This window comes from Sardina pilchardus, chromosome 9 (genome assembly GCF_963854185.1).
Source record: "Sardina pilchardus chromosome 9, fSarPil1.1, whole genome shotgun sequence".
Taxonomy (NCBI): Eukaryota; Metazoa; Chordata; class Actinopteri; order Clupeiformes; family Clupeidae; genus Sardina; species Sardina pilchardus.
The window spans coordinates 26959325-26980361 of NC_085002.1; the positions used below are offsets into that span (position 1 = coordinate 26959325).

General features: G+C 42.7%; 2 protein-coding genes across 2 annotated transcripts; both read left to right on the forward strand.

The window, feature by feature from the left end:
• Positions 1-69: 69 nt before the first annotated feature.
• Positions 70-8070, forward strand: isy1 (ISY1 splicing factor homolog). Its single transcript, XM_062544478.1, has 11 exons — positions 70-164; positions 726-748; positions 876-927; positions 1051-1116; positions 2665-2707; positions 2803-2915; positions 3811-3928; positions 4643-4765; positions 6406-6527; positions 7244-7333; positions 7645-8070. The coding sequence occupies exons 1-11, from the start codon at positions 162-164 to the stop codon at positions 7750-7752; spliced, it is 861 nt and encodes a 286-aa protein (XP_062400462.1). The 5' UTR covers positions 70-161; the 3' UTR covers positions 7753-8070.
• An 891-nt stretch (positions 8071-8961) lies between these two features.
• On the forward strand, positions 8962-20627 carry zgc:77375 (uncharacterized protein LOC402927 homolog). The gene is made up of 8 exons (XM_062544479.1): positions 8962-9410; positions 11670-11873; positions 12202-12314; positions 13606-13699; positions 15536-15569; positions 16810-16984; positions 17329-17517; positions 18543-20627. The coding sequence occupies exons 1-8, from the start codon at positions 9294-9296 to the stop codon at positions 18955-18957; spliced, it is 1341 nt and encodes a 446-aa protein (XP_062400463.1). The 5' UTR covers positions 8962-9293; the 3' UTR covers positions 18958-20627.
• The last annotated feature ends 410 nt before the right edge of the window (positions 20628-21037 follow it).

The window sequence follows — 21037 nt, forward strand, 5'->3', positions numbered from 1 at the left end:
CTACATTTTTACCACTAGGTGGCAATATTATTCTACTATTTACCGTAACCGTAATCCTTGTCGCAGTTTTCGGTCATCAGTGGACGTCATATTTTTGCGTCCAAACGTGTGGGAACGTCGAGACTTTTCACAGATTCCGAAGTCTTCTTTGTACTGCAAATATGGTATGCGAAAATTTATGGACTATAGTAATAATATGATGCAAACACTATTTTCGTCTCCAAATGACTCTTTAGTTTTAGAAACTTGTTTTCCAAAATCATTCTTTACTTATCTTTCCTCTCGATAAATGGCTAGTTAACGTTGGCTAGCATATGAAGTTGCATTTCAGGAGGGCTTTTCTGGCAAAGTATCGATTTTGTTTTTGCAAAAGGCTATCAGGATTCTAATATTTACATGCCGTATAAACTAATTTGATTTGTTTACCACCTTCTGCTCTTGAAGGGGAACTCCTTTGCCATCCGTTCAGTGTGCTGCTGTTGTTGTTACGATGTTGCATTGTCTCATACTTGATTTGAGTAAATAAATAGTGCCCAGAAGTGCTTAAGAGAATACCTTGTGTCTAGACGTGCTCCCCAGGAGAAGTATTCAAGTATGCAGGAGTGGAGTCAATACCTTAGCTGTGCTCAGCACGATGCTTTTTGAGGGGATATTCTGTCACAATGTTAGGCATACGATTTAGTTTTCCATTGAGTTGATTGACATGTTCTTTCTTTTTTGAACAGGCTCGAAATGCAGAAAAGGCCATGTGAGTATCTGACATTTTGACTGTTTAAAGATGTAATTCTCTAGTTATTAGTGATGCTGTCCTTTCCTCTGAGTTGGATGGTGATCAAATGTGGAATTCATGTTCATGACTTGATTGTTTGTAACAGGACGGCCTTGGCTCGCTTTAGGCAAGCCCAACTAGAGGAAGGCAAAGTTAGGGTAAGAGTATTTCCTTTACAAAGACTGTAGTGGATTGGATGATTTTGATTGAAAGGTACATTAATGAATGTGTGTAAGAATTGTTTGTGGTAGTGTCTTAACTCACTGTTTGAAATATTACAGGAAAGAAGACCATTTCTTGCATCAGAATGTAATGAGCTTCCTAAAGCAGAGAAATGGAGACGCCAGGTAGGAAAACTGTTCTTTTCCCTCTCCAACAGTGAATCTCTTTCCACATTAAAGAGACTCTATGCAACTTTCTGCAGGAGACGATCGCTCCTTGTTTACATCTGGAAGTCTGAGACAAAGAACCACGCTTGCAATTTATATATTTAAATATAGCCTATACATGTATAAATATACACGCTAAAGCTGTCGGGGAAGCTCTGCAGAGAAAATGCAAGCATAAAACGAGCAAAAACGAAAAACGAAACCGAAACCAGAGATGAAATCGCCAATCCTGCATAGTTCCTCTTTAAGTGTAAAATAGCCCAAGTTTGGCTGTTTGAGTGTGCTAAAGTACTTATTGGATACATTAGGATGAAGTGTGCTCAATTATGTGCATTGTAACCTGTACTTCTGCAAATGACTAGTTAAGAAGTTGTGTTTCTTTCTAGCTTGCTCATCGTGAAAAATGGAAACTCAAATTCAGCTTGGAATAGAATCACGATTCTCCTCGTCAGACACAGAATGTTTTTTGTTTGTTTACTTTGTTTTTGTTGTTAATTACGCCCTTCTGTGGCCAGGAAACGCAAATATTCATTAGAACGAATGACTGAGCCATTTTCAAGTCTCAGCCCTATGTAGCACTATCTCTAACTGCGGCAGTCCATGTACAACACAACATTTAGTGAGTGTAGCACTGATGCAACATAATGATAGGCTGATACGAGGGAATGGGCCAGACCGTCAACATATCAGTGCATCCCTACTTTGTTGTCCTATGTGTTTTTTTGTGATCTGTTGTCACCTCTTTGATGCAGCCCTTAGCATGGAATGAATCGCTAATGGTTGTAAGTTTAGTGACTGTAACGAATATGTAATTACAAGCTGTACAAAGACCGCTGCATTCCACTGATTCTGAAGTCGTGCCGTATATGCGTGCTGAAGAGTGATGAGAGGTTGTGTAGTATTGTGATTAGAGAAAGCCATAGATATGGTGAACCATTTATTAGTGTAGAAGTATATATACTATATGAGCTCAGCTCATGCACTACTGAATGAGCTGAGGAATGGAGATCAGGATGTTGAATTCTACGTCATTGGCGTTTTGTTGCGGTGCGCACATCCACAGAAACAATAATCCAGGTGCCGGACAAAAGTGGTAGACAATGTGATTGATTGGTCCGCACACTGGGTATAAGCTCCAAAATACACTTTTTATTTTAATGCATAAAAGGCAACGTTTCGATCATCCAGTGGGATCTTCCTCAGGAATTCTACGTCATTGCCAATCATTTTCACTTTTGTGTATGGGGAATGTAACTGAACGTCATAGAATAAACACAGATTTAGCCAATGATTTAGTGTCTCAAATTATAATGTATTTGTTGTATAAATTGTTATAATTGTCAAATTATAAGTGTGGTAAAAAATACTCAAGTAGATATAATGCTATTAACACCATTTTGTCAACATTCTGCATCACGCTGCGCTCATGGATTAGCCCAATCTTTTATGTTCAGTGATTAGTCATCAACTGATTGATTACAGTGTTCGTGAACAACTCTTTTGTAGATCATCAGTGAAATTTCCAAAAAAGTGGCACAGATTCAGAATGGTGAGTCACTGATCAAAGATCAAAGAAATCAAAGATTTTCACCATTTGTAGCGCATTTTAGATCAGACTTAACACTTTCTCCTCTTACTTTTCAGCTGGTCTGGGTGAATTTAAGATCCGAGACCTCAATGACGAAATCAACAAGCTACTCAGAGAGAAGGGCCACTGGGAGGTTCGGATCAAAGAGCTCGGTGGACCAGACTACGGGGTGAGTGTTCATGAAGCACACCTAACATCAGATGTAGGCGTGTCGCAATATATAATACCGGTTTTGTGATCATCGTGATGATTAATACATGATAATAAAAAATAGACCAGTCTTCTAAAATGTATTTTTACGCGTTGTGAACGAAACGCTTCAGCCTGGTGTAGCTCTCTTGTTACTCTCTCGTGATTTCTCTCTGCTCCCCACTTGCTCCCTTCAATGTCACACTCACAAACCTGATGCCAAAGGCAATGCCTCTTGCCTTTATTATGTCAGGACAGTGAAGAGTGAGACAGGAAGCAAGTGGGAGAGAGACATGGGGTGGGATCGGGACATGGCCGCAGGTCCGATTGGAACCAGGGCCCCCGTGGGCACGCGGACAGTTTGTCAGTTGTCAAACTGTCAGTTTTTGCAACCATGACATTCCATTTTAACATACAATAGCATGTTAAACATCATAACATCATAAGTTATGGCAAGTCTCCTAAAAATGCCATTCCAGATAGGCTTCCTGCAATTAGAATTATGCCTAGAAACAGTGAAACTACAGATATTCATATAGTGAAGGCCTATTTCAATGTTGTCTTTTCAGTCTTTTTCTATTTTCTGGGGCAGGATATTGTCCAAAATAAAAAATATATATATTATGAGAGGCCAAAACATAGCGTCACTGTCTGACTATTGGGAAGCCTGGGTTTGAATCCTGAACCCACGATTGAGTCTGTGTTGCTTTGGATGAAAGCACTCACTAAATAGTATTCACTTTACTTTCGATGATGTATTTGTTATTGAGCTTTTTTTCTGATTGCTATTGTCTGTTTATTGGTGAACTAGTCTGATGAAAAGTCTGAAATGGTCACTAACTAACCTATACTTTCTTGGTGTTTTTTTGTCACAGAAAGTGGGGCCAAAAATGCTTGACCATGAGGGCAAGGAAGTTCCAGGAAATCGAGGATACAAGTACTTTGGCGCTGCAAAAGACCTGCCCGGTGTCCGAGAGCTGTTTGAGAAAGAGCGTGAGTAGATCTTGTATGGGGCGATGGTACTGTAGTGGTGTGAAGGAGCTAGAATAGAAGAATAGAATAGAATATATACTTTTTTGATCCCGTGAGGGAAATTCAGTTCCCTGCATTTAACCCAATTTAACCGAATTAGTGAACACACAGCGAACACACAGTGAGGTGAATCACACAACCCAGAGCAGTTGCCTGAAAGTTGGTTGTTGGTTCAATCCTCGGCTTCCGCTGTTGTGCCTTTGAGCAAGGCACTTAACCCCAAGTTTCTCCGGGGCTGTGCAGTGTAGTCCCTTGTAATATAGTTGACATATGTAAGTCACTTTGAACAAAAAGGGTCTGCTAGATCTAATGTAATGTAACGGATCATTCAGCGAGCTGTGTGAAAGCTGGGCAGAGCACCTTGTTCTACCCCCTCAGAACTCACTTGGGCCCTGTCCAACTGTATAATCACTGTCTGTTGAAAGAGTGTGTTATTCTGTACCCTTTGACCTAGTTTGTGGTGTTGTGTTAGGCACCGGTTTTGTTATAAACCTACTGCTCTTCAGAACTAAAATACGGACTTTGGTCAGTCTGTTATGTTCAGAGTAAATTTGTCAATTTTTGCTTTTCATGCATCGCCATCATCACCATATGCGCGAATTGATCACAAAACGGCAAAATCCTTGCCTGCCATGTTTCGTTTGGTCCCTCACGTGTGTGTGTGCTCCCTTTCAGCCGCCCCTCCACCACGAAAGACCCGAGCCGAGCTGATGAAGGACATTGACGCCGAGTACTATGGTTACCGAGACGAGGATGACGGCGTGCTGGTACCCCTGGAGCAGGAGTATGAGAAGGAGGGTAGGCTGTGCTCAACTTCCTCACAAGTCTAGCAGCTCGATTGCTATACCTGTAGAGATGTACTGTATGTGACAACTTAAAAAGACATGGTGTGTTTGTGTCAGATGGATGGGTTACTGTACAGTTAGAATCTGAGAAATCTACTACACACGTTAACTTGGTGTAGCAGTGTCCAGAGTTCACCTCCAAGTAGGGTTGAGAATCATCTCAATTCCGGTATCTGTCCTCATTTCTCATTTTTATTGCAAAATATATGTAATATATATTACAAATGGTGTTGAAATACTAAGGATAGGGGTGTTAAAGTACACCTATTTTTACCGAAGTGCACAGGTACAGGACGTTAGGTTCAATACAGATGCGTACTGAATGTACCCCAAATGCAGTCTTTAACACTAACCAACTGTAGGCTCTTTTGCTTAAGGACCATGTTTCAAATTTGTGTTCCTCCCTCTATTTTGAGCAAAAATAACTTGACTTCCTGAACTTTGTGTTTAAAGGAAAACCCTTCTTAAAATGAAATATCACTCTGAGAATAAACTGCATTTGTCATTATATAATATAGCTCGTGCACAGTAATGAAAAAGGGAGGGGAAAACTCCCAGGCATCTCGAGTATCCCGTGCCTCTGGAATAGTAAGGAGCCACCACGAGGCTCTCAAATTTAAACGTGACTTAATTTCCAGTCTTACACACACACACACACACACACACACACACACACACACACACACACACACACACATTTACGCACACTGTCCACTCTTCATTAGGGCACAATGGGGGTCTTTGTGTCCTCCTCGCTGTACAGCTTGTGTCTTTATGCTCCTGATGCTACTAGCAGGGCCATGTGTTTCCCATTTGTACAAATGTATTAGAGCCGCTGACTGCTAGCAGCATGGCAAGCCTGAGGTTACTCATAAGGGGCATGTCTGGGTGCCTATATTGGCCAATAGCCCTTCGGCCCTTTCGAGGTTATACGGTGTGTGGGTCACCATGTGACTGACATTGCTGTGCCATACCTACCTAGTACCTAGTGTTATTTTTTAAAAAAGGGGTTTTGTACTGTTGCCAATAGATAGATTCTTCTTCACAGACTTCCTATAGTTGAGCAGGTAATGCAAGGTTCTTGCATACTTGAATTGCAAGGGGCTATGCATAATTTATTCCTATCAAATACATGCCTCTTGAAAAGTGTCCATGTCTGTACCCATTTGTGGTCTTTCTTGATGTTAAGTTTTAAAAATATGATGTATATAATCTGCATCTATTGATCTATTGTTGATGGTATGTGTTTGTTGTTGTGCTTATGAAATACTATATGTGCTAAGTTGTCACGTGATCATCATTTTTGAAGATGTGCTGGGCCTTACTGTTGTTTATACCACATTGAAATTGCAATCAAAGCGCGCACATCCAATTAAAAAAATGGGAGCAGGACAAAATGGCAAGTACTAAGTCAAGAGAAAAGTCCACTGCAACCTGAATTTTGCTCCCAATTGACGGGCTTAAAGGCCCGAAAAATCACGTTTTTTGAAATGTAAAAAAAATGGGACTTTTTTTCTTGACTATATACCACGTTGATGCATGAATGTCTTGCCGTTTGAGTTAACTCTGATGCGCCTGTCTTTTGCGTCCTAGCCATAGCGGAGGTTGTGGCTAAATGGAAAGCCGACAAAGAGGCGCGTCTCGCCGGAGGCGGTGGAGGAGAGAAAGAGGAAGAGGAAGAGGAGGAGCACCTCTACGCCGTCCAAGCTGAAGAGGTGAGTGCTACTTGGGTTAGTACCAGGGCTGAGAGTCATCTATCTATTAATGCAAGGAACGTCTGTCTGTGTGTCACTCTGTCTGTCTGTTCCACGCATAACTCTTAAACCACTCATCCAACTGCTCTGAAATTTGGTGGGTGTCATTCTAATGGCACGAGTGTGTGCAGTGCCGTTTCATGCTATACGAACAAAAAATGCCACATCTACAGGCTCTGCACTAGTTTAATTCTAAAAGAGTAGCTGTGTGCACATCACACCTCTTGGCAGGTGAAGGACAAATGGAACTACTTTCAATGAAAAAGAATGTAATGTCCGCCACACTGCTTTTAGCTCCCATTCAATGTTTTTAAAAAAGCAACGTTTCGACCCTACTGGTCTTCATCAGGCAAAAACTTTTTGGGGGATTTTGCCTGAACGTTGCTTTTTTAAAACATTAGATGGGAGCTAAAAGCAGTGTTGTAGACATTACATTCTTATCAGCATTGACCTGAGCAGATCCACAACAGCGAATGATTATGGAGCAAGTTTGGGAAACTGTTAACTCATAAATGTTTTTCTCATGATATGATATAGACTATGATATGGCATGTGATTTCTGAATTCTGTGTTGGTTGAAAAAACAGTGCAGTGTATAGATTGTATGACCAATTTAATCCAGGGTGATTTTGTTTTAAGCTTAATCTTATGCAACCGCTCCTGTTTCTGTCTTTAAGCACTCGGATGAGGAGACCCGGGATCAGATGGAGGGGGAGGAGGGCATTCAGACCTTCATCGCTCACGTACCTGTGCCCTCACAGAAAGAGGTGCTAAACATTAGCTTCTGCTATTTCTGTATTTTATTTGTGTAATGAAAATATAATAATATAAGTGTGTCATTTTTACCACATTTATAGGTGCATCTCAGATAGAAATGTATGAAATATTTATAGAATTTTAGAAATCGTACTGAATTGTTTCAAGAGTAGTCCATTTTTCATTCCACATTCTGAATAAGTAATTGGAGAGAATTGAGAGAGTTCTGGAGAAGTGTTCAAAGCACAGACGACAAGTTTGCATGTTTCTGAAGACACCATTGCAGGTCTGTGGCTTTTGTAATTATTCTTTGCTTCTCCAGATTGAGGAGGCCTTGGTGAGGAGGAAGAAGATGGAGCTGCTTCAGAAGTACGCCAGCGAGAACTTGATGGCACAAAGCGAGGAGGCTAAAGCACTACTTGGGCTGTAGTCGTCTACTCTTTCCTGTGTGTGTGTGTGTGTATGTGTGTGTGTGTTGGACAGAGCGAGTGAACGTGTGTTTGTTAGAGAGGGTGTGCGTGTGAAAGGGTGTGAAAGGGTGTGAGAGAGGACGTTGAAGAGTGTGTGAAAAAATTCAAAATGATGTAATAGCTAGCGGAGAAGTGTGATGAAAGAGGACTGTTTTAAATGTGAAACATCTTTGTTGCCATCTCGCTCACCCAAGTGTCAATGGTGGAATATCTCGCTGTAAATATCTGTTTTGTATACATTTCTTTTGCTGAGTAAACTATTTTCTACGAAATGTAAATATGGATTATGTCCATTTTTTAAGATTCCCAGGTGATAAGTGCAGTGGTTGATAAGCCTCTTTTACTCTCTGCTTTTTAAACTCTAATCTATTAATACGCTCCTCTGCCCCAGAGCTCAAAATACATCCATTCCAGATAGCACAAGCTACTAGATGCAGATTGAATTATGGCCTTGAAATGCAGGGCTGCTTGCTGCATGTGACTGCTCAAGCCATGGGCGTTTGAAGAAACCAGGGTCACACACACACGATCAGGGCTAAATCAAATCACTGAATTTACTAAATCCACCAGTGAGATTTACCGTGCACCGTGCCTGGTCACGTGCTTCACAGCTCCTTCTGAATCTGAACACCTTGCATGGAATTTCCATCATGTGCGAAAATCTCACAGCTTGGCAGTGGAGGTCCTCAGTTGTGGCTCTGGCCCTTTGCTTTAAGTTAATGTTCAAATTTCGCACCCACTCAGTTATCTGTGGGGAACATTTTCCGTTGGATATTGCAACTTACCTATTTCCCCATGCAGAAATAATACTGGACTAAAACTTAGGTGATTGCAGAGGTGGAGGGGGAGTTAATAAAACAATGGTGCATGTAGAATGTGTAATAATGGTAACCACCATGACATGAAGCCTCAGATTTATGTCTAAAACGTCGTTAACCAGCCCTACTTTCCACTTATTTAGCAACAAAAAAAGAGTGCCCAAACACCAGGCCCTTCATATAGGCCTACATTAATATATCATTATACTAATAGTTAACATTTACTCTTATCCCAATGAGTAATCTACGAGTCGAATTTTATACTAAAAACAATTTGGCCCTATTGCCACTAGGATTTCAAATGACAGCCGGTATTTCACATATGACATCACACTATCCGTCGCACAGCTGTGGTGGTGGCCTTTGTTTCCTTGTTGCGCGGGCGGTGTTGAGATGCTATTGTTTTCTTATGAGCTGCAAAGAGCAGAATTGAAATTAGTTTGGTTACTCGTGGACGACGTAAGGCGTTGAAACTGTATCTATGTCTTTGTTACATTGTTATGACCGAGATAACCTCGAGAGGATGATGTTTTTTCCTTCTTCTTCCTCAACGTCGGACCACCTCCTCATGTCGTCACATCTCAAAGCTACAAAAGCTATATGGAGGAATTAGACGAGGCTGAAATCGGACAGGAACAACAGGCGGTGTCAGGGAGGTTGCAAACCGGCGAAATACAACCAAAATGAAGGCCTTAAATTCAATTTATCGCACGGTGAACAGCTTATGCAGCCGGCAAGGCGAGAGAGTGTCCGCGCTGGCCCGATGCGGTTTGTGTGGCACTGCAACGTCAAACAGCAAGGTAAGCTAAGCCCTTGTTTATGTACATTCCAATGGCAGTGCCGTTGGTGTGTATCGATGCTTTAAGATCACTGAAATGTTAGCAGCTTCTTGTTTGTAGTATTTATGTTTGCCTTATCAAGGGACCGTGCTATTTTTTTTTACCAGTTGAGCTGAGTGTGAAATTCTTGTCCCGGTCTAATTCGAGACTGTTGGGTTGTTGAAGACCTACCGGCATATCAGCACTTCTAAAACTCGCCTTGGAGCTAACCGTTCTTATGTTTCAATGTATCCACTTACCTTAACTTTGTTACAATATCTGCTTTGGAGGTAGCTGTATGTGTTATGTGTATGCTAAGGCCATTTACTGACAGTGCTGTGTCTGTATCAACTACCATTTGCATTTAACAGCCAGGTTTTTTACACGTCTTCCAGTAATGGAGACGTGCTGAGGCAACGTAGCCCGAAATGGGCTTGTTGATCAGATTGCAATACGATGGGAAAAAATCCACGTTCATATTTAAAACATGGCAGAGTGGCCCTTTGGGTGTTTATTCAAAGGCAGGGGCTGTAATATCTCCCAGCTACATGTCCCCCGCGGGATTAGGGGGTCAGATAAGCACTGGAGTAAGGGTCTTCAGAGGCACAAAGCCTCGTAAGCACACGCATCATTGCACATGCAGACCATTCTATACGTTCATCCACAGTTTTGCTTAATTGCTGTTCAGTTGGAGCATGGAATCATGTGTCTTGTTGGTTATCCATTTATGATGCAAATATGTTAATTGTGATATTGCTTCTAACGAGATTAACATCCTGACAGAAGGGTAGGCCTAATTCACAGGTTGAAGTATAGGTCAGTTGCAAATACCCCTTCCCCTGAGTTCCTGAGTATGTGCATAGCCTGTATCACATTCTTGGAACAAAACTGTTGGTGAATTGCCTAATCACTGTATGGTTTCATTGGAAACAGCACAATTTGGAACACTGAATGCAACCAAACCTGAAATGGGTCCTTCTCTTGTTTCCATGACATGTTTGTTTTGTTTCTAGCCGCACAACACTGGGCCTGACTTTTGGGCCTGGGTTTGAAGAGTTTTATGCCGGAGCATAAGGACATGGCTTGAAGCCTGACCTTGTCCCTGAAACTGGACCTATTTGGCCAGTGAGGCATACCTCAGACTCGTGTCGAAGCCTCAGAGCCATTTGATGTGATTGCAGGACTCCTCTTGGGCCACTGACTGCACGGTGCACTCTGTGGTTTGGCCTTAGAACGGTAGGCAGACCTGGAGAGTTAGTGTATGTTTTTAAAAACAAAAATTAAGAGAGGTAAAAAAAGACTGCAGTGCCATAATGGAGTCAATGCATACTCTGTCATTTTTAACGGAAAAGACCAGGTGGAAGGGGATGCCCCCCCCCCCCCCCCCCTTGTCCATTTATAGCCCTCAGGTCAGAATCCACGGGAGGGAGGAGAGTTCTAGTTAACTTGTCAGGGCAGCCTTTCCAATGGTTCCATAGAACTAAACAAGTGCTCTGCTCCCGGAGGGGGAATACACAGATGTTGACTCTTGGCGGGCTTTGGTAGCGGCGGACATCATAATCCTCAAGTGCGTGCGAGGAGACGTGTGCGCCTACGACAATGGTTGAAAACGAGGGCTCCATGGTGGGACAGGGTGGGGGGGTGGGGGGGGCAGATGCAATTCAGCAGAATCCTCTTCTCTCTGCCACTTGTGTAATCAGATTCCTCGGACATTCTCCCTCGGCTGTCTTTACTGTCCCTCTGTTCGGTGGCGGATTTTGGAGAATCTGCTGCGTCATTTTGATCTCTTAAAAGACTATTATTTCAAGCTGTGAGCACGAACAGAGGTTATGTAAATGATTTCAGAGGAGCTGTGAATGACCAGCAGGCCTAATCTCACTGGTCTTCTTTATTTAGTAGTGTGATACAGACTGTGTTATTGATTCTGCAAGGATTTAAGTCATGTTGTTGGTACAGGGATTAATGCACAATAAGACATCCTGATGATGGCTTAATGTTCTGCATCATATTGATTGTGTGTGTGTGTGTGTGTGTGTGTGTGTGTGTGTGTGTGTGTGTGTGTGTGTGTGTGTGTGTGTGTGTGTGTGTGTGTGTGTGTGTGTGTGTGTGTGTGTGTGTGTGTGTGTGTGTGTGTGTGTGTGTGTGTGTGTGTGTGTGTGTGTGTGTGTGTGTGTGTGTGTGTGTGTCTGTGTGTGTGTGTGTGTGTGTGTGTGTGTGTGCGCACGTGCCTAAACGAAACAGTTCCAGCCGGACTTTGGCTTGCTGTTTGACATTGATGGAGTTCTCGTCCGGGGGAAGACCCCCATCCCTGCAGCGAAGAGGGCCTTTCAGAAACTGGTGGACTCCAGTGGCCAGTTTGTTGTCCCTGTCGTATTTGTCACCAATGCTGGGAACTGCCTTCGCCAGAAGAAGGCCGACCAGTTGTCCCATATTTTGGGAGTGCCTGTAAGCTGCTTTTAGTTTCCTTGCATGTCTCTCACACTGTTTCACTTCTCTGTTCGTAGTGCCCTGTCTGCATTTAAGCAAAACAGGCTCTGCTTTGTCAGCGACGTATAAAGACGCCCCTATTTGAGCTTTTGTAATGTTATGATCTAGTCTGTTGACATAGATAATATAAGAGGTGTTCCGTGAAGTATGTTGTATGTTATTGAATTATTAAGATGAAATACCGTGATTTCTCCAATCACATCTCTAACTGCACAGTATATTATCTCAATTAGAGTATTGGGTGTTATAATGGACTTGTTTGCCCATCTTTGCTACCTCTCCACAGATCTCCCAAGACCAAGTCATGATGTCCCATAGTCCTTTGCGAATGTTCAGGAAGTACCATGACAAATGTGTCCTTGTCTCTGGACAAGGCCCTGTCCTGGACATTGCCAAGCAGTATCCTTCTCTGTTGTGAAACAAAACGTAGTAAAACAAATCACGTTTCAAACCAACTAGAAGTAATGCCTCCAAAAGGACTCCTGAAATTGAAGAGCTGTTATTCGACCCGGAAAGGAAGCAATCATGACAAGATGAAAAGGCAGTGAATATAAAAAATCACAGGTTTTACTGAAGGGCCCTGTCACAGCATTCAATTCAAACAGATCTTTGGAGCAACTATTTCCATTAGAAAGCAATGTCCTTCTCCAGGCAGTGTTTTGAGAGAGGAGTGAGCCTTGGGTCTGTGGGCTGTGTGCATGCTTTGTGACCTATGCTGCCTGTGTTAAAGAGGGTACTCTGCCGCCTGCAGCACACATACACACACACACACACACGCACAAAGCCACATGGTGCGGCATCTGTTTCACATGCAAGAGGGGGGACGCAATGGTTTGTTTTATAACAACCATTTGTCTGTGCTGCATAGATTAAGTCAACCGCTGAGGTGGTCTGTGATTATGAGGACGACCAGTCATCCAGGCCTCAGCCTAATACACAGTTATGCAAGCAGACCGACCCAAATCGGGGTTAGTTTTTTAGTACTGCTATCGTCATCAAGACTGACTCTGACACCCTTGATTGCTTTTCTTTGAATAGTGGTTAGTCGGAGGGTAAGCCCAGATAATGTCCACGTCAGAGGAATGTAAACCTCATTAAGGGGGTCACATAAAAAAGAATGACAATGAAGTTGGTTTTGTTTTGAGTTCAAACACAACTTGAAATACTTACAATAGTGTCCCACTGCAGTTACTGCTTAACCTATTGGGACTGGACTCTGGCTAGCAACAGTTTCTGCGTGGGGAAAAAACAGTTGAGTCATCAGTTGAAGGAAAAGCTAATTAAAGGTGCTAGTCCGTGTTTAATGGCTCACATAGGAAATGTCTTTAAACAGCACAGTGCACATTATAGTATATCATTATGTGAGTTTGGGTATGCAAACTAAAGTATTTTGCGTCATTATTATCTAGTTTTTGGTGATATCATTTTTGGTTATATGAATTACTCATTCTCTAAAAATAACATTTAAAACCACTCAAACATTTTACCATTTAAAATGGCAAATTTATTTCACTCGCCATTGCAATTTCATCCATAAGGAAGTTACCACTGGGGGTTACATCAGGTGTAAACACTAAATAGCGCTCAACAGATTGTGACGTTCACACATCCTCAGCATGTGAATGAGTGAGTGCTATCCTAGTGCTTCAACCACAGAGATGAGTATGGATCCTTACATCGGTGCTTGTAGCTTGGGCTTCATGAATGTGATCAGCATCGACATGCTACGCGAAACCTTTCCCCTGCTGGACATGGTGGATCACAACAGACGTCCCCGACTACCGGTCAGTTCAATAACCCCTTTCTTCTGAATGACTTTCTGAAAATTACTAATCCCTATGACAATTTATTCCCTGCACTGGACTATTTGACTTTTCTGATACTACAAATTACCTACTGTACTGGAACTGACCCTAGGCAGATGGGTTGGGCCCTTGAGTCGTGGATCTGTCCAAGGTTTCTTCCTACTGTATATGTATCTTCAATTCTAGGGAGTTTTTCCTTGCACCTGTTACTCATGGGCTCTATTCAATGTTTAACACTCTGTAAAGCACCATGAGACATGTGTAATGTTTTGGCGCTCTATAAGTGAAATTAAATTGAAATAGAATTGAAATTGAATCTAGAGATATCTGGCCACACGATGCACTATCCTTATTGCTGTCCACTTATTTAAATAATATGTAGTTAACATGTAACTACAAGTCATTATATGTTGGTCATCGTAATTGTAACCACAAGAGGGTAATGTACAAACATACAAGCATTCAGTTATACACAGTAAGCTTTTAAGTGCATACTGCCTACGGATAGTTAATATGAAGCGAGGCCAAATATCCATCTTCTCCTGATTCTTATATTTTTATACCCAATTCTAAAAAATCTGTGTTAGCTAAAAATCTGTGTTAATAACTAAACAATATTACTGTGGTTTTGTTATCTTGTTATCTTATCTTTGTACTTGACTCCCTAGGGCCTCAATGTTTATTTTATGTGACTTCCTGTATTGGTTGAGAAGAAGTTAATAGAAGGAGCAGTCACACTAGGGCAAGCCAAGAAAAACAAAGCATGGTTTCCTTATTTTTGCCAAAGACAGAAGGCTGCTCTAGCTGGAGCTGGCAGGCCTGTACAAGATGCTCCCACCAGGTCTTACAAACAGGCTGAACAAGGTTAATGTGACCTTGCACCTTGACTAAGCACTTTGTTGGATAGAATGCACCGTTGTTCTGAACACGCTCTGTTCTGACCTGTGAGAGACGAAACCAAAGCTGGTTTTGTTTCCATCACCTGGCTACATGCGTACGCACACACACACACACACACACACACACACACACACACACACAAACACACACAGTACAGGCAAACATACACAGTTACAGATAGACCTCTCTTTGACACACATGCAGTGCAATGTGCTTTTGAGATCCTTATAGAGACAGCGCTCCAGGCAGACTTCAAATCATTAGCTATGATGCCGACTGGCCATGCACTAAGTCGCCTTAGGTTGCCTTTGGCTGGGAAGGTCTGGGAATATTTTATTGGAATATCTGATGATCAGTGATCAGTGCACTGTGCTTCTTAGCAACAGCTACACAACCCAAGCAGCCAATCAGAGCAAACCTTTTGCAACGGCTTTATAAATAAGTACATACAGATGCCTATCGGACGACATATCAGACGACTGACTGTCGCCTTGGTGAGAGAACTTGACAGGGTGGCGGATAAACAAAGTGTCTCCAAGATGCTTAAGATACATCTCTTCACTAGTGAGTCCCTCCCGCACATGATTGATAGGCAAGCCAGTGTTCATGTTATTTGGGATTAAGGACACTGTTATTGCCCCCATGCACCCCACAATTACCCCCTACTCCAGCTTCCCAAAGCAGTGTTTTAGCCAATGTGCTAATGTTCTGAGTCTACAACTACCTGTGTTTGAGGACAATCAGACCAAATGATTCAAGGAGTAATGTAGTATTGCCAGAATGAGAAGTTGTTTTGATTTGTCACACACTACATTGAAATAGCCTGTCATTCGGACGATCTAAATGTTCTCACAGAGATTATATTTTATAACACTGTTTATGTTTTACATTGCTGTTTGTGTTTTTCTTCTGCAGTCCTCTGCCATTGTGAACCTCCCCAAAATTGAAGGTGAATTTTCTCTCTGTTCATTATCGCACCGGTTGCTTTATAAACACATAGTAATGGGGTGAGATGTGGTTCCCACATGTTGCTTTATGAACACACGCTAGGGACACTATTGGACAGTATGTGGTTCTCTAATGTACAGTATTTTACCATGCATTGACCACTGTTGTATGTAAACACGCTAATGATTTAACAAGCATGCTTGTTAATTATTATCGAGTTTATCGATCCAGGCTTGCATTTACTTACAGGGTCGAATGTTTGACCCAGCTCCATGGTAACAGGTTATTTTACTGCAGTCGCTGTAATGGTAAAGCCATTGGCCATTATCCAAATGTGTCTATTTTAAGCCATTGTGATATAATTACATAACCACATGAAATGGAATAGTCTACTGAAACACATTGAATGAAGGGAATTAACTCAGTCCTTTCCAAAGCAACAGGAAGTGGTTTCAGTCAAACGCTAGCATGTTAGCTTGGGAAAAGGCATGCAAAGAGATGTTCATACATACACCAACAACAGCACAGTTTGCCAAGATGCAAGTCTTGCAGGCATGTTAACTCATGTCTTTGGCAATGTAGCCTAGTAGATGATGTGTTGTGGAAGCTTCTTTATTACATTTTTGCAGGGTGATCAAACCCATACCACAGAACTGCATGCTGCATTGCCTAAGCAGCTAGTAAAGGCAGGTGCAAGGGCCTCACACGATGACATACCTTTAGAATGAATGTGGCAATTACCCAAATACATGTTTACACTGGGCAGGGGGGATGGAGCTTCTAAAACTGCCAAATTGTAACATTTGTAACATTGTAACATTGTAACATTGATTTTTCTGTTTGATAAATCCTCTCAGACAAGAGCTATCACAGAGTTAAGACAGATATAAGCTGTTTGTTTTCTTGTTGGCAGTTGGTGATCACTGAATTATTTGATGCATTGCTTGCCCTCAGGCCAAGGTGGACAATTCTGCCAAGTAGTTTTCCATTTAGTCATTGACGTGCCAGTTCCTGTTTGGATTGCACAAACAGGGAGACTGCCAGTGCAATTAGTATGTAGATTTACAGGTGCTGACAGAAAACTGGACTTGGCCTATATGTATTTTTAGTGACTTCAGTTGACACTTAGTTGGCAATTTATTCTCTTGCTGTCACCAACTCTGATTCTATTCTGTCTCTATCCATCTATTCATCCGTTCACACACACTGAGCTAATTCCTTCCCTCTCCGCTGTCCCGTAGCTGTTGTCCTGTTTGGCGAGCCCATCCGATGGGAGACCAACCTGCAGCTGATAGTGGACGTGCTCCTGACCAATGGGAGCCTGGGCAGCCCTTATGTGAACTCACCGCCCAATCACCTCCCTCTACTGGCCTGCAACGTGGACCTCATGTGGATGGCCGAGGCGCCGTCTCCACGGTAATAACTCAGCAAGGGGGCGTGCAAGGCCACAGGATACCCAAGCACTGGGAAATGTCCATCACCTGAAAACAAACTGCTATACTGTTTATCTACAACCAAGTGGAATTGGTTGTAGACATTGAGTAGAATCCATCACTGCAGTTATTTCTGAATAGATGACTGGGTATGGATTTGGTGACTTAGGAAATGTTAGGCAGTATGATATCTGAAGTGTAAAAATTCACTGCGCCGTTAGCTGTATTAATACAGGCTGGACCTAGAATGACCCCCCCCATACGGATATATTGCCCAAGTTTCCTTTCCACATGTAGTTAAAAGGAGCCCCTTTGTCTGTTGCCCAGATTTGGTCACGGCACCTTCCTGGTGTGTTTGGAGAACATCTACAAGAAGGTTACAGGAAAGGACCTGAAGTACGAGGCTCTGATGGGGAAGCCCAGTGAGCTGACCTACCACTTTGCCGAGTTCCTGATCCGGGAGCAGACGGCAGAGCGAGGCTGGAGGGCGCCCGTCAGATCGCTCTACGCCATCGGGTAAGCTCCTGGCATAATAGTGTTACAACCACCAGGCTCGTTTGTGGCGATTGCAACATAAGGGAGACCACACGTGGATAAAGCGTTAACAAAAAGATATTTATTAAAGTAAATATGTATAAAAGCATGAGGTGTAGTCAGCATAAATGAGATGGTAAGAAAGCATAGTGTTGTGTCAATCAGAGTATGTGCAAAATCCTCAACGAAAGACAAAAGTGACGCATGTTCGGATGGAGAGAGAGAGAACCCCGGAACTCCAGCCAGGTAGCTTCTTATAGCACAGATGCCCCAATTAGGTGATCAGCAGCACCTGAGACTTGACTCCGCCCTGCAACCCAGAGAAGGACAGACAGGCAAGCAGGCAAAGACGGGCAGGGTCGTAACAATAGGCAAATAGGGGAAGTGTGGTAACGTGGTAGCACAGAGAGACTAAGGAAGTCCTTTGTTCCTTGTGCCATCAGACTGTACAGCTCCACTTGTGGGGGAAGGATGGAGGAGGACTTCTTTTTTTTTAAACACATTTATCTTTCGATGTGCTTTCCTACTGTTATTTGTACCATTGTGGTGCTGAGTGGCTTGAAATTTGACCCTCCATTTGGGGATTATTAAAGTTTCTATCTATCTATCTATAAACTGTATGTCTGCAGGATTTGCTGGAAAAGGGATGGTGATTATCCAGCTTAAATTTCTGAACAGAAATAATTTTCACTTGCAAATTTCGTAGAATGTTTGCAAATAATTTTAATTATTGCAAAGTTGTAGTCTAGTCAAACTTGACAAACATTATACATTTTCCCGTTACCCTATAACCTACCACAAAGTAAGCATGAATAAAGACATCTGGGTTCTGTCCGAAAGTGGTTATAGTGGAGGTGGCACAAATGCCTCTTCTGAAAATAATGAGCCCCCCTTAGAGATTGTTCTTCCTCCTTCCGGAACTTTAATTAGTGCGGATATCGCTGAATGTGCTTCCTGCCCAAATTAACTGCTCCTGTTTCTTTTCTCTTCCTCCGCTGTGCCACCAGGGACAACCTCATGACCGACATCTACGGTGCTAACCTCTACAATCGCTACCTCGAGGAAAGGGCCAGCCGCAAGAGCGCCAAAGCCGTGGCCAAGGCAGTGGCGGGCGCAGGACCCTCTGCCACCGCCACCACTGCCACCAGGGCCACCTCACAGGAAGTGGACGGTGGCTGGGAGAGTGAGCTGGCGTCTCCTTCGGCCACCTCGTGCAAGTCCATCCTGGTGTGCACGGGCGTCTACAATCCGCACACGGAGGTGCCGCCCGACGCCGGCCAGTCCATCAAAGAGACGGTGTTCCACGGCCACCGCGACTTCCGCTTCGACCCGGCGCTGGTGGAGCCGGGACACATCGTGCAGGACGTCGAGGCAGCCGTCGAGCTCATCTTTGAGCAGGAGAAGCTCGGAACCCGCGTCTAGAGTTTATAGTCTACATAGGATATGATATTTAAGAAAGATATGAGAGGACGAAAATACGAAAAAGACTGGACTGGGCATTTGGTTGGAAAAAGACATCGTACTAGTCAGACAAGCTTGCTGATCGCCAGTTTCATCAGATCAGTTTTCATTCATCACATACTCAGCTTCAGGGTCATGCTTTCCTGGTTTGCCCTGATAAGGTACGTTGTGAAGTGAAACCCTCCAGAAGGTTCCCTGTGCAGGCTGTACCCTCACCCAAGTTGCACCCTTTTACCTTCAGAGGGTCTGATCTGATGGTGTTGTTGATGTTAGCGGCTCAGTCTGGGTGGATCTGGCCCTAGTCTGGCCTGCATCTGGCGTGCATCTGGGCCCAATCCACTGAGCAGCTATGAGAGGAAGGAAATGGACGCATGGAATGATGATGTCACCACTTTCAGCCCTCAAGTAACCTCTCTAGAAGATGCAGATTGCCGACATCTGCGTCATCATTCTCTGTTGTTGTTGTTGTTGTTATTGTTGTTGTCGTCGCTGTTTCTTGTTTTTTTTTTTCTCTCTTTCTTTTTGCATGTTTTTCTTCAAGGTGAGGCGCTCTGTAGGAAAACAAACTCGACAAATCCCCTGCGATAGAACTGCATGGACACAGCTAGTGCTCTCTTTCTGTTCCCGCTGCCATGGAGACCGGTTTAAAGGCTTCCCAATCATACTTAGGTCATAAGAATGGCCTCGGACACGCCAGTGGGTGCATTTAAAGGCGTCTTTCAGGTGGTGACTGCAACTTTGCTAATATTGATTATCACATACCCGTAGGTCAGTACATCATAGACATCAGTGTTTTTTTTATTGGCAGATGTTTTCATGAAGAGTCCTAGTCTTATTTAAACATTTTAACTGTACTTTAAGTTAACAAAATGATGTTGTTCTTGTCTAAATAAGTGTGGAATAATGGTTAAATGTTACATGTTCAGGTGTTGAGAATGCGTGAGTAATTGAGAATAGCTTTGACTGCACTGACCAAGAAACTATGAGATGCACACATTTTTTTTTTTAAAGATAATGGTTTTAGCTTTGTGTACTGTTTTTATTGCCCAAAATCTGCCCATAATGCGTTATTCTTGCTTTACTTTTTGGTCATGAACTTTGATATCATTTCCACCCATCACTTGTGCATGTGGAAATGAAATGTGGATGACTTAATCCGTCTCTTAAAAAGAGACGTAAAGTTGTGTACAAAGCTCTGCGTCTGAAGCTGGGCTAAAGCGATGCGTTACTGGTGGAGACCTGGGTCTCTCTCCGATAAACAGACAAATATCCGGCACAGAGTCAATGGCTTAAAAGCAGTTTCAGCCACATTCCCATCACTTTTCCAGAGCTTACATTAAAACAGCAGGAAAATGTTGTTTCTCTTTTCATTTGAAATAGGCATCCCGTTATGCACTGGGGCTATGGGTGAACCTTGGCTTTATGCATAGTTCTATCTTCTGGGTATGTAAAAATAGGATATTGGGCCTGAGAGAGACTAGTTAGTCTTGTTTGTTGTGTGCAATATGGTGTTGATGGTGGATGTAGTAAAATACATCAATCAAGACCAGCCCACAGGCACTCAAACAACAGTGTAAGTACAACCAGCTGGATGGTAAACATTTGGGGTGAGGAACACAAATAGGCATGCTACGGTGTGGAGGGGGGGGGGGGGGGACTGCTTTGTGTGTGCTTGTGGGAGAGGGGTGGGAAAACTACTGTGTTCAGCATCTGCAATCATGCACAGTTTGTGTTACTTGTGCCATTGTCTCCTATCCTAAATTGCACAAAATATATTAAGGTTAAAGGTCAACAGTATTACTGCCCAAATGGTTGAAGGGGCAGGGGGGAGGGTGAACTGTTAATGGTCTCACTTTCTTTTTGCAGTGCCTTACCTATGGGATAAGCAGGTAAAATATTTACTTCAGACATGTTTTTCTAGGGAAACATGTAACATTATTATATATTGTATACAAGTTTAGATATTTTATTTCCCCACAATAACATATTTATAAAGAAAAACATTTGTACAATTACAAATCAATTTTTCTTTAACGATATT